Below are 14,409 nucleotides of genomic sequence, written 5' to 3'. Positions count from 1 at the left end.
TATAGTGTGAATAATAATATATTATTTATTTCCTTTCTTGAGCCCTTCATTTTAATCATACCTGTAGTGAGTCTAAATTAAGAGACCTTTCAATAATAATAATAATAATAATAACAACAGCAAAAGAATAATAATAATCTTGAAAATAACAGTAAAAATTCCTTTGTTTTCTATACAATCTGCTGCCTTGTGTTACTCCGTAAGAATTAAATCTTGATCGCTTTTGAGAATGAGAAGGTTACACAAATTTAATAATTGTGGAGCATAATACAGGGAACAGTGCAAATGTACATTTCAGTTTCTTAAAATCCAGAAATCTGGTAATAAATTAGCATGTTCACTGTGATATGCTACATTGCATCCTATTTTATCCCTGAAAGCAGTTCCACATGACCATCTGGTTTCTTGCTTGAGATGGAAAACTGTTTGTCCTGACAGTCACTTCCATTTCCCTCATGGTGTCATAGTTGCTAGGTGTGACATATCAGGAAGAGAGGTTAGGCATTTCTGGCAAAAATTAAACAAGAACTGTCATTACAACACAATTTATGTTCTCTTACATTTGCAACATTTCTGTGACTAAAGACCAGTTATTTTGCATGCACAGTGTAGCGTACAGAACGAATTTCAAAAGAGATCAATCAGCATTACTTAAAACCTCTTACAAAAGGAAGAATGGTGAAGTTCAAGTGTTGAACAAATAAGAGAAAATCTCTGGAAATAACAGGTACTTCAAAACAAAAAACAATACAACTACACAGAAGCATTACTTAAACAAAATAAAACACGATAGATCGAAAGAACTTTTCATTTCTTAAAATGAAAAAAGAAGAGAGCATTCAGTATTTCTGTTGCAAAATAAATTAATTTACAAAACATGCCTATGCACTTAACTCAAGAATTGTACGTAAGCTTTAAGGATATGAATGATGTAATATTTACACAGCTTCTCAATCAAATCACGAGAAGAACACGGCATTTCACCTTTCTTTACGTGTAACTTACAATGATTGCCAATGCTGTGTCTTCTCATGCATGAGTGCCTTAGTATTATAGACCATCATAGACCATGCTAAATCGAACGCATCGTACGATCAGCTGTTATTACTTTAGTTTAAAGTACTGTTTGACATCACTTCTACATGTACTGTATGCCGGTCTCAATAAAAAAATATGTACAGACTTACTCGCTTGTGTGGTCGTTTTTAACTCCAGTGAAGCGACTTGAGAGTCACAACTTAAACCCACGAGGTCGCACCGCCATTTTGACCGCCTATTCGCCCTTTTCACTCCAACGCTCGCACATGCGCAGACGTTTGACCGCTGTGTTGTCGATGGTACGGCATATGTTCCCATACATAACCTATCTTCTTCTATTTAGGTGTTGTCAGCTGATCTCTTATTACTGTAGGCTCTTTCCTTGACATTCCTCTTTGTTCTGGCAGCCATTTTCTTCTGATTGTGTGGATCCACAGTCGGGAAATCCGTTTCCATCTTTAAAGACGGAGCGGTTTTTAAAAGGATACACAATGTTTTGTTCACTAGGAAAATTTTTCTTTCTTTTTCTATTAGTTTTACAGACATCATTGGTCCTGATTGGAAATGGTGAGTCGCTATACACACGTAAATAAAGTTTTAACATAATCTGAGACTGGGGTTACCAAATGTTGATTTTCCTGGTGTCCTGTGATGTTTAGGCATTTGGAATGAGTTCCCTGATGTGGAGTTATCAGCAAATGGAATGGAACTATTCGTAGGATGTTTTCGTTGTCGAAAGTGTTTTATTTTCGACGACGCAGCATCGATCGATTGTTGTTTCATTCGCGCTGTTCCGTGATGAACAGAAGCTGTTGTCTTCACGTTTGGCCCATGATTTCATTCGTTTTACCTGAGGACGTCGTTTCTAAGAGTGATAAAGTCCTTCTGGATAAATAGCTATCTGTAAGGGGAGACCCGCGGCGCATTTATTTCTTGTTTATACTTATGTGACTTTTTTATTGTTTGTGCACGTGGCATCAAATCATTGGAACATCGAAAGATGCGTGTGTTGTGGCACTGGAGGACGAGGTCGAAAATGAACAGGAAGTTGCAAAACCCACGGAAGCTGATGTAGCTAGTGATGATGATGAATATGTTGAAGAAATCGTAGAAGAAGAAGATGATGGAAAGGCAAGATGGATTGTTAATTGGTCATTATTGACTTACCCAGTTAACCAAACGTACATAGTTCCTTAAAATGTATTATATATACGTTAAGTCAATGGTAAATAGGATTATTTAGCAACAGAACGGGAATGTCAGTGGCAATGTTGCGCACAGCAAAAATACCTATGAGAATTCAAAATAGAGAAAATAGTTGATTCTACTCAATTCTGAATTCTCATTGGTAGAGTACAGGCCACAGGAATAGCAGCAGGAAAATGCGAGCAATATGGCAGATTTACAGGCAAAACAGATGTGAAATACACGCGCAAAACACAAGTGTAAATATTTACACAAGCTTTACACACACCTCAATTACACACAAATTGAGTGTCATTCCAACAAGCAACAGTTCTTTTGTTGTTCATAAAGGCAAACTGCATGTATTTTTCCCTCAGAAGAGTACACAAATTAAGTGTGCATTCGATTGAGATATACTGATTTATCTTAAAATTTGGATCGTTTGGACTTCCAATTGAACACAAAATTAGAAACTGATTTCACCACCGATTTCGGTAATTGAAAATCCATGTAGAGAAACTTCAATTTATAAAGTCCTCTGCAAAACCAGTTTTTGGATTTTAATTTACAGATAAATAACTTAGCCAACTATTGGAAATGCACTCTAAAATACCAGTTATTTTTTATAATTCGATAGTTTTCTCAAACATTGACAACTAACTACTTTCGTTGAGAAGAAACAGAGTGTATGGTCTTCACAGCCGAGAACTCAACCCACAGAAAAAAAGACCCAAAAGTTTAAAGGCGCAACTTTTTTGATGAATTAACCTAAATTTGGTGTGATACAGCTATAGGTCTATAGTTGTCCTGAAAACTCTCACAATAATCAGAAAATAGATATAGCGCAATGGAAACTGTCTGCGAATTCAAGATTGCATTCTCATAAGCGGCGGTCAGATTTCATGACCTTCACTAGAAGCACAGAGGACTGTTATCACAAATTTATTTTGTGGTTAGAGTAAAAAAGTATACAAATAAAAAACTATTATGATAAACACTAACTTAATATATAAGTTAGTAAAAACTTGTGTAAGGATGTACAGTACAGGCCGCAGGATAGCAGCACTTACATGCGCATAAAATGCGTGCAATATGGCGTCTTTACATGCAAAATACATGTGAAATACATGCAAATTGAATGTAATTCTGATGAGCGGGGCATCTTTTGCTATTCTTACATGCAAATTTCTTGTATTTTCCTAGAGAAGAGTACACAAATTAATTGTACGTTCGATTGTGAAATACCGGTTCATCTTAAAAGATGGATCTTTTTGGATTTACAATCGAACACAAAATTTGTTTTACTCGTGTGTTTTGCGCATATAAATTAAATGTTAATTGCCTGCAATGTGGCGTCTTTTTGCAGAGGAAACATACCCATGGCCTGTACTCTATTTTTTTCTGTGTGTGCCGTTGCCACTGATGTCCCCATTCTGTTGCTAAATAAGCCTAATATCTGTTTTGGAACGGAAATCATTTTGTATTGTTTTAGTTTGTTTTAGGTGTATGTTACATGTCAAACTGATTTCAACCTACAGTAGGTTTATTTGTAAAATTTTTCTTGGTGTCTGGTATTCATTATCAGAAATAAAGACAAAGAAGTTACATATCAACCTAGGGTAAAAATCATTTTTACCTGAAATCTTTTAACCTGTAACATTTACATGTATGCAACTCTGTACAGTTGCATAGTCAATTTTTAAGGTCAATTTCACTGCATTTTCACAGTTTTAATCTGACACAATTTTCAAGTACTTAACATTTCCATTCGGCATAAGCCAGAGAATACCATTTCGTGAATGGTCAATTCCAAATGCATTTTAGTTTTTCTTTCAAAGAGGTCATTGAAAAGTTATGTTTTGAAATCAGTTATCACCATTCAAATTGCTTCATTTTACGTTGCAATCTCTGTACTATTATTATTAACTATAGCCTCTTTGTTTGCCATCAATATTAATTTTGGTATATTTTTTGAAAATTGTGTCCATTGCTTTTAGCATAAATGTCACTGATGGTTGTAGGAATAATATTGACTGTGCCACCAACCGAATTATTACCGATAAGTGACAACAATGTATATATTTTTTGATTAAATTATTTAAACAGGTTGACACCCACGAGGAGGAGGAGGAGGAAGAAGACAAGGATGACAGTCCAGCTACTAAAGACTCTGTGAGTACAAATACCATTCTGTCATTTATTTACATGTTTCTTTATTAAAAAGTCAATTTTGCTTGGGTAAAATGTATTTAGGTTATGGTTTTCCCCTGTATATGAAATAACGAAATCAAAGAAGGGAAAGATATCATGTTATTTGTTGTTGTTTTAGAAGCAAAGCAATCCCGCGTTGTCTTTGGTGTTGTGACAAATTATTGTGCGCCCTAAACTAATAATGCTGTGTCTGGCGCTTTGACCAAAATAATCCACAAAAAGCTCATTCCACTAAACATTTTACTGATGATATAAGGAAAAAGTACTTCAGTTCTATCCTGTAGCGATGAGTTTCATCCAGATCAAGATAACTTGCTCAAAAAAAAATTGATAGCTTTTGGCCCGCGGTGGTTTCATTGTTTCACAGTAGTTTTCACAAAAGCTCCACGGGAATCAAGCTGCATTGATTCACGTTTTGAAAATTTATTTTCAACCCAACTAACCAGTAAAAAGGTATACCTGTATTAGACCCAAACGTTTTTACATAAACCTGCTGCAATCTTTACTTTTTCACTTTTAAACCTGAAAAACATTGGTGGCATTGCCACTTGTCTCGTGTTTCTCAAGTATGGTGTGAAAAATTTGATGGGTTGCAGTTTTTTCTTGCACTAACAAGTTCGACAATCACCAGAGCAGTAGCAGCAATGTTTTGTTGAGAGAGGGATGGATGAAGATCTTGCTGCATCGTTGATCTGAAATAATTAATTAAATAAATAATTAATTAACTCGGGCGACCAACTTGGAGGGCTGGGCATCCCAGCTGAAATGCTTGGGAGCTGCAGGGCTCCCCGAAATTTTCCTTAGAGCACAGCCTTGATAACTAAAGACAGTGAGGAATAACTATATTAATTATGTTGTTTATCACAGAAAACTGAAGCTGAATCTAGTGAAGAGGAAGAGGAAAAGGAAGATAGTCCAAAGCCATCTCCAGATGCTGACACTGTCATTCTCTTTACAAAACCTGCTAACCAAGGTTTGTTACTCCATAAAATAAGCCTCATTCATGATTTAGAAATCAGTTACCAAAAGAAAACACTGGAAAAAACGTTATAACCAAAGTTGCCTATTGGACAAGCAGACTTCATGACCCAATTGCCCAGGGGATTCCTCCTCTTGCAAGGACTTGTGAATTATTCATACAAAAAAATGAGAGGAAATGGTTGTCTGGAAACTATTAGACAGGACCTATATTAATTTTGTATTCTACAATCCTGGTCAAAAGGTTACAGGACAGAACAAAAAAAAACTGGCTCAGGCAGTATACATTTTTATATTACACATCTATAAGCAGTCTCCATAACCTTATTCAAGCTTTTATTGTCGTTTGCAGAAACCCCCCTCCCCCTCGCAATGTTGATAGCTGCTGGGATCCTTCGGACTGTACATAAACACAGCAGCGTAACAACATTGCGAGGGGGAGAGGGAGCAGAGAAAAACTTTTAGATAAATGAAGCAAATTGTCTCATTATTTTTGGCCAGGATTGTAGTTACACTGATATTGTCTTATCAAAACTGTGAAAGTCAATGGCTGCTGTTTGTTGGTGCACTTTACTGTTGGATTTTAAATGAAAGGCTCGTTATCTTGTCGTTAAAATGATGTCAAGTTGATTTTTTTTTCAATTTGCCTGAGATCACCCAATGATTTCTTCTAGCTTGAAATCCCCATAATATAATACATAGCTCACTTTAATTTCCCAAATGTATTCACATGCATGGACTTCAAAATATTTTGTAATTTAGGTGATAGTTTTGTTATTATTCTTCAGAATTTCCAGCTGGTGAGGTGATCAAGTGTTTGGTTGGCTTGGCTAATAATGGCAAGAATGATTTTATTGTGGAAGTCATAGAAGCATCTCTCAGGTTATTGTAACTTTTCAACTGTCACAAACTTTCAGCATTACAACAATAACAATCTTTATTTTCTCAAACTTTAATTAATACCCCTAGACATGTACTGTATAGTGGAAGTTAACTTAAAAGGAACTGGCATGGATTGTTCACCTCTAATTTCAAAACTGAGGAAAATTGGTTATTACTTAAAGAACTTTTTCTTAGTTGTAATTCTGTTGAAATTTGTCTATAACATTCATGATTGGTATAATGATTTGTTTTACATGTAAAATAAATATGGGTTATTGACCAAGCGTGAAGTCAAGATGGCTGGGTATTGGTCAAGTTCTTTTTGTGCGTGGTTATGGCCCGAGACTAAGTCAAAGTAAATTTAATGTGTATAAATTAAAGTGCAGGTAGAGTTTTTCTCCAGTCTTGTTTTTCTCATACAGTTCATGTTTTTATTATATTATACATTTGTACGTTCATTGTAGTGTCCTTTGTGCAATAACAATAGACTTGCAGTATTCTATTTTACTAGATTTATCATTTTGGCATGTGATATACTTATCAACAAAATTGACAATGTTATCATTGGAGCTTTTTTTCATACTGCCGTGCATCCTTAAAACAGAGTTATAAAGTATGAATGTGAGGATATCCTCTTTGCTGGAATTCAACTCTAGAAAAAGTTGACTATTTCCTCCATAGGCATTGCATCATTCTTGAAAATATTATCATGAACAAACAGAAATAGACCTTCTCCTGGTGCAACACTTCGTATCATCACCATGTTCAGTCATCTCAGGTTCTTGTAATAAGGTGTCCATTTCAGAGATGGTCCTTCTTCTATTTCACACCAATCATCCACATCATCATCATTTGTATCATTATCGTTTTCAGTACTGGCATTTGCTGTCTGTTCTTTATTCACAACAAGCAGAGTGTTTGAACTATCTCCAACAGGTTGGCAGACTTTGACAAATTCTGACCATTCTCCATTTTCATTTATTGTGTTATAAAAATTCAAGCCAATTTTGTTGAATTTCTGGGCCTTCATTTTTGAATAATTCACTTGTTTTGATTAGATAACATTGATGGGAAACAGTTCTAAAAAAACAGTCGCCTCTGCCACGAACATCAAAATAATGGTCTTATTCCATGTTGAGCTTACCTTCATAATAATAATGATGTCCAAGGACTCGTTTCACAACAATTTGAGGGACCTGGGCTTAATTCTAAATCATGGGACATCAATATCTTCTCAACAGAAGCAGATAACCCCTGTGCTTTGGTATTTATGCTGAGCTTACCGTAATTTGAATAACATACAGTGTAAACACACAACTTTTACAGATTTTTTAGATGTATTTATTTTGCCAAGAATAAAAAAAAAAGTATAAGGAACAACTGGTGATTTCGCGTGCTAGTATGGGTATCACACATATGAATTTGTGACTCAATTTTGACAGCTGTTTGTGATTTAATGCGGCTCAGGTTACCTGCATAGTACATTTGTTTGGTGATCAAAGAACAGATCTTTAACTGTTAAGAAATGAATAAATTTCTTTTTTGTATGTATGATCTACTGTAGCTAACATTCTTCCTAACAGCCTTAGTCTTATTATACAGTCTTACTGGCTTCCACAATGGAACTCTTGAAATTTAATTTCAAAGAACTAAGCTTAATTAATGCCATTGGAAACATGCAACATGCCTTCTTCTTCTCACCAACTAGTCGTTTCGCCAACTATCAGTTCACAGTGTTGCGTGGTGGAATAACCAAGAGATGTCCGCGAACAATGCATACAGTGCCGCTCGGAGATAAGCGAACAACGCAGACTCAAAATGAACGCACGCGATACGTGTATACGCGTTTTTTTTGACGCGTCGAAAATCGCGTATCGTATACGCGTTTGTGTCTTTGTTATTCATAACCATAATTTTGCTTTTCCAGTATTGTTTGCGGAACAAAAGAATAAATTGCGTGACTGCCGACAAGTCGAAAATTTGCATACGGTATGTGGCTTTGATTACCGATGAAAGCATCCACAGGGCATTATTTCGAAGTTTAATACCCTTTACATGCAACAAAGGTCTCGAGAGATGAGCGAAATTAAATCAGCAAATTATGACCCGAAAAACCGAAGACATGATTTTTTTCAGTGTTTGCCGTGACGCGGCAGTCACTTCACGATAACTTTTTGCCGATGCGTGCAAAGTCCAATAATTCCTTGTAGAAAAATCAAATAAATTCAATTGGCATATCATAGAAAGTTTTTAAAAAATCTTTTCTTTGTACTGAGAGCATTTCACCGTTTGAATCAGCGAATTATGTCCCAAATCACATCACGATGGCCTCTCGCGTGCCCAAAATTAATCCAATAATTTTCCTTGCAGAAAAATCAAATAAATGTGATCAGCGCATCATTGAGCCTTTGAAGAAAAAAATTGTGTCTGAAGTGAAAGCATTGTACCCGTTGAAATCAGAAAATCGTACCCAACAGGACCGGAGATGTGGATATTACATGAATTAAAACCGATGTATTGTCACATGCCGGCAAAAGTGTGTGTGATTTCACTGTCGGGCTGAAAATCCACGCCAAAAAATCATTCTTTACTGCTGAATTTACAACAAAACAACTCAAGCTGCAAAATTCTCAGAATTTCTGTACAAAACTACTAATTATGAGCCCTTTGCTAAAGAGTTGTGTTGTTAAGTTTAACGAGTGACAGACGCAACGGCCTGGACCTGAAAGTTGTTTGTATTTTTTCACCTATCGATGAGCGTCACGCTTTACTTAAGTATTCACATCCAAAACGACAGAAGGAGTTAAATACTCAACTTTAAATGATGAAGAGCTGTACAAAACTGCTAATGACGAGCCCTTTGCTTACGAGTAGTGTTTTTTAGTTTATGACTAAACGGATGCACCTGCACGAAGTTTGTTTTGATAATATAGCTCTCAACGCTTTCATGTAAATTTTGATATTAAAAAGGTTCTTGTGTGCAGTTTGTCGCTAGGTTTATATTTCTCCAAAAGGAAACTTGATGAAATTTTTTTTTTGGCTTTGAAACACAAATATCCAGCCAGAAGGACTTTGCGCCATTAGAATAAGCATATGGTGAGACTTTTTGCGCACCGACCAACGAACACACAAAGTATTTTCACATCCACCATACCGCAAACGACTGAGACTAAACAAAGACAAGGCGACAAAAGAAAGACAAAGGGAGAGCTCATAAATACTAATGCTATGTTTTTTTTTTTTACCCGGTTACACGTTTTGCATATGCGCGTTTTTTGCGTATATTTTGGTTCGCTTATCTCCAAGCTGCACTGTAAATGTAAAGAACTCCCGACTACGATATAGGGCAAGTATCATTTAATTAGTTATACACTGGTAAGTCATACATAACATTGCCATAACTTTGTGACAATAACAGTATTAACAGAAATTTCAAGCTCACAATACAACCTTTTAAAGATACAACTTTTTAAAGACATGTTTCGGCATGACTCATGCCATCATCAGTTTAATGTGTTGTTTCCTTTTCCACTGTTTTAAATACGTTTACAATTTGAGTTTGCTAGCAATTTGAAATTTAAAATACATTAACAGTTCTGCTCGTGCAAGTGCACAAGTGTTAATTACATAATCGAGTCACAAGAAGCAAAAATCATTTTTGTGTTGTAATTGTGCATTTATTTCTGTCTATTTCACAATGAGCAGGACGCAATGAAGTTATTAAGTTATCTCAACTCCAGACATCCTAACATTAGGTTTACTTTTGAAACTCAACTCAATGGGAAACTTCCCTTCCTGGATGTTCTGGTGGATAACTCGGGGGCTTGTTGTATCACTTCAATATATCACAAGAGCACTTACACTGGGCTTCTTACAAATTTCCTTAGTTTTACTTCCTTCAGGTATAAGGTTGGTCTGATTTACACATTGGTTGACAGAATTTTTAAAATCAACAACACCACCACTGGACGGAAAAAAGATCTTCAACAACTACATATAACTCTTGAACGCAACTCCTTGAAATTTCTGTTTTTATACACTGCTACATATACTTAGATTAAAGATGAAGTTAAGCAGTTCATAAAGCAGGCTTATGTTCGTTCGTGGCCATACATGTATTGATAATGATTAACTTCAAACTTGGAAGTTCCTCCGACTGTAGACAACAATTCTTGACTTTCTTGATTCACTGGATTCTTTCCACTCACTTGATTTTCTGTGTATACAAACTCTTACAGATTCCCTTTTCAGCTATCGTCTCTTCTTCTCTTTCTTCTCTCCGGATGTAGCAAGGTCAAAGGTTATATCTCCACCATAGTTATTACAGTTGATTATAACTTCCTCACAGTATCGCATCCATAGCATAAGTTCAATCACAGCTGGCCACGAGGGTAAGCCTTCAAGCAAAAGAGTTTTTTGCTATTACTTACAAGCCTGCTTTTATACTTTTACTCTAAGCATCTAGAAAGTTCTGTTACTATATATTGTCTATTGCAAAGTGTACTATTTGTGGAAAATGTTGAGTCAAAGAAATTTCTGGAATATTACAGATGTAAGACAATTAATTTTTAGAAAAGTCTGGAATTGCATGACAGATAAACAAAAAGACAATGGCGGGTCGATCTCTCAGCAAAAACGCTGTTCGGCTCGTTCGGAGAATTTGCCGTAGGTTTCATGAAGATCAGAAATATTAATTTAAGAAACTTTTTCAGTTTAAACTTCACAAATAAACTAAAACTAAATCACGAAGGGAATGTACAATTTAAGAGCAAAAGTAGCTTAAGCTTTATACAAAGGTATTTCTAGAATTTGAAACACTCACTCTGTAATTTGTTGATGAAGAGTGAAGTGATTATGATGCACAACTGGAGTGAAAAATGTTAGACTAATATTTGTAAACTTTGAACTACTGGCCATGATAGCATAGGACAGTGTTAAAGCATGTCCATCACTCCTGGTTCTCCTAACTTCACTTTTTCCCAAAAAAACATGGTTAAAAGCCGTCTGTAAACACCTCTCTGCACTCCATCATATTCCAATATACTTGTGCCATTTGTTTTCTTCTCTTCTGAACATCACTTATACTTGCGCCATTCCTTTTCATCTTTTCCAAACATCACACGATTATTCGTTTTGGTAACAGGATTCAACGCTCTTTCCCCCAATCACGATACTCGTTCCTGTGCATGTGCGCATCCACTCGTAAAAAAGAATGAGGCCAATATCCAGCCATCTTGACCGAACAAGCTTGGTCAATAAAGGATTTACTATACAGGATAAAACACCAAAAAATGATTACAGTTGTACATTTAAATAATTCTGTCTTAAACATTTTATTGCAGGTATCCTCAAGATTACACTTATTTCATTCAAAATGTAAGTGTTTCCTATTGCAGCAAATCATATATATTTTTAAAACTGTACTGAAATGGTGTACACAAACCGTTGATGGTTTCAATGTCTTGTCACCACAGTTCACAGCATTGCAGTATAACACAGTGGTGCAGCCAGGCAATCAGGTATGTATTATATGTCACTTCGCTGTTATTTAGGGACTTTAAAGTCCTTTTGAGTTTGCACAAGGCGTTGCTTGGAGACAGTTTCAAACCCAGGCCAAGTCTTGATCGCACACCAAGACGCCATGTTGATTTTCATACTGAAGGCTCGATTTTTGACCTTCACCTTGTTAAAAATATGATTTGCACATTGCCTTTAAACTGGTTGGACCGGAGTGACTAGCCCAGAAACTCGGGCTGCAGTGACTTGAAAGACTTGACATGTTTTCTGCAGAGCCTATCTTTCTTGCCCTCTGCTGAGTTTTAGAGAGGGTCTGCTCAAAGGGCAGTTCCCACTGGCTGGACAATTTTTATCCTCAGTACCCCTCCTAAATTTCCAGCTGGTTTTTTCAACATTTCCAACAGCTAGGTAGACGTCTTTGAATGGCTTTTCTCAATGCCTTCAACATGTAAGTGAAAACACAGATTTTCCAGTACATGACTTACATGTAAATACATGTGCTGTAGGTCGCTAATGGCTTAATCGGTTTAACCATTAGTGTACATTCTGGTTGGTGTGGATGCAAATTAGATGGTTGATGATGCAATGTTTCTTTATGTTGTAGGCTTCTTTTGAATATGCATTTAAGCCACACGAGTCATTTGGTGGACGGCCGTTTGGGCTAACTGTCAACATGGTGTACAAGGATTCAGTAAGTCAACCGTTTTTGATATTATGGCTCTAAGAAAGATTGTACAGTGTAGCTAAGATGGCTGCATTGCAGCAATGGCAAACTTGCCACTATTTCTTCTTAAGAGAACAACAGATGAATAATAAGAAAGCAGTGGGTACTCTGCCACATTTTTCATGCAGAGAGTGATGGTCTTAGGAATGAAGGAAAACAGTGATCCTCACAGTTACTGTATTTTCCAGTGTATAAGTGGACCTTTTAAGTCTTGAAAATCACTCCAAAAAATTAACCTCTACTTATGCACCTATCAATGTTAAGCCCGAGGGAGGGGGGTCAGGCTAACCACAGGAGTTTGATCATGAGGTCTTTCCCTAGGGTAGGGATTTTGATCGTACGTGATGTCCCCAGGTTAGTGATTTTGATTGTATGAAGGACATTTGACCAACTTCACTTGCTGCTAGGTGGGGATTGTGACCAATTATTTTGTCCCAGGGTTGGGAAATTTGAATTTTTTGAAAATAAATTTGTCAAAATCCCCACCCCATGCCCGACCACCCCTCCCTTGGGCTTAACATTGATAGGTGCATTATACACCGACCCAAAACTCAACGGTCGGTCAGCAAGTGGAAAAAATAACACTTCATTGGCACAAACAATAGACAGGTACAGTATTGAATAAAGAAAAATGTTTAGAAATACATGGTTTGTTGTACAATTTGCCTCATACGATACATTTAGTCTTTATTGACATCACACTTAACCTGTTCGTTGCTTCACATGTATACCCTAATTGAAGCTTGAGATCTTCACAGAAGTCGGTACATTTCCTGTGAGTCCATTGGGTTTACTTGTGGAGAAATGCGAGCAATATCGAGTTTGATTCAGATAATGTCGTTGGCTTGGTAGCCTCTCATCAAGGCACATGCTTTTATTTTAGTTGCCAGTGCTTGTCGGGTTTTCATTACCGTGTTAGTAAGTCATACAAGATGGCGGATTGTTTTCATCTTCGTTTGTTTGTGTTTCGATTTCTGAAGTGTTTTGAGGTTTATCTTGGCATAAAAATCTTCAATACATCTTCTAAAAGTTATAAGGTTTGTTCAAATACCTTTTTACTGAATGTATGGTATCGAATTTTTGAGATTTTTAATGTAATTCTTGATGAAGACAGTGTGTCACTCGGTCAATGGAACTTCTTGTACATTCCTCAAAAAGCTTAAGTAAAAGTAAATTATGATAGTATTGCTGTGCTGATAGTTGAGGTCCCATTAGGGAAGGGGGGATCTAAGTATCCTGTATCTCATTAATTAATTTTTTGGCCTGAGCATCCTGTTAATTCCTGTTCTTTGTATCTTTATAATGCCAGTTCGGTTTATAAAATATCCTGTATCCCGTTAATTTTCTGATAACCCCTAATAGGGCCTCACTGTTTCCATTTGCAAATTAAGTAGCATTGATAATAAGAGATAAGCTCTATTTCTGTTTTTAATTTATCTTATTGGTAACTGTTTGTGCATCTCATGGATGCATCCTTATAGGCATCTTGTTTCTATTAAGTGTAGTGATGTCAACCCCATGCATGTACATGTATGTCATTGTCATCTATTACATCCCGCACAGGAAGGCAAGCCATACATGGATGCAGTATTTAATGAAACAGTCAACATTACAGAGAGTGAAGAAGGAATGGATGGTGAAACGTAAGCATCATTTGTCTTCTGACCCTGTTCATTTAGAGTTTCCGTTATTATTTTCCACTGACCATCAGTTACACGGTTGATAAAAGTCTTACTGGCCTTACGCAAATTTCAAGAAGATGAAAAACAACTGGTGATTGCATAAAGTGTCTTGGCCGTGTAGGCCAGTGTCGAATCCTGGCATCTGATTGGTTCTTCATGCGGTCCGGATTTTCCTACATGTATCTCTGCCGA

The 14,409-nt window shown here is 36.4% G+C and overlaps 1 protein-coding gene and 1 long non-coding RNA gene across 2 annotated transcripts in view; one reads left to right on the top strand and one right to left on the bottom strand.

The window, feature by feature from the left end:
- On the bottom strand, positions 1-1,327 carry LOC138019632 (uncharacterized). The gene is made up of 2 exons (XR_011126197.1): positions 1,188-1,327; positions 1-507 (listed from the first exon to the last, which is right to left on the bottom strand). It is a non-coding gene; the product is annotated as an uncharacterized lncRNA (long non-coding RNA).
- Positions 1,328-1,378: 51 nt separating this feature from the next.
- The window catches only part of LOC138019630 (translocon-associated protein subunit alpha-like), an 18,282-nt gene continuing 5,251 nt past the window's right edge, over positions 1,379-14,409 (top strand). The window contains exons 1-9 of the mRNA XM_068866483.1: positions 1,379-1,605; positions 2,039-2,169; positions 4,330-4,395; positions 5,302-5,407; positions 6,201-6,294; positions 11,637-11,670; positions 11,769-11,813; positions 12,416-12,502; positions 14,099-14,178. Of these exons, the coding sequence (XP_068722584.1) occupies positions 1,530-1,605; positions 2,039-2,169; positions 4,330-4,395; positions 5,302-5,407; positions 6,201-6,294; positions 11,637-11,670; positions 11,769-11,813; positions 12,416-12,502; positions 14,099-14,178 (719 nt within the window). The 5' untranslated portion in view covers positions 1,379-1,529. The remainder of the gene's footprint in view (positions 1,606-2,038; positions 2,170-4,329; positions 4,396-5,301; positions 5,408-6,200; positions 6,295-11,636; positions 11,671-11,768; positions 11,814-12,415; positions 12,503-14,098; positions 14,179-14,409) is intronic.

Source organism: Montipora capricornis, chromosome 10 (genome assembly GCF_036669925.1).
Source record: "Montipora capricornis isolate CH-2021 chromosome 10, ASM3666992v2, whole genome shotgun sequence".
Taxonomy (NCBI): Eukaryota; Metazoa; Cnidaria; class Anthozoa; order Scleractinia; family Acroporidae; genus Montipora; species Montipora capricornis.
The sequence above is the reverse complement of the archived record's forward strand: the minus strand, read 5'-3'. Positions and strand labels throughout refer to the sequence as shown.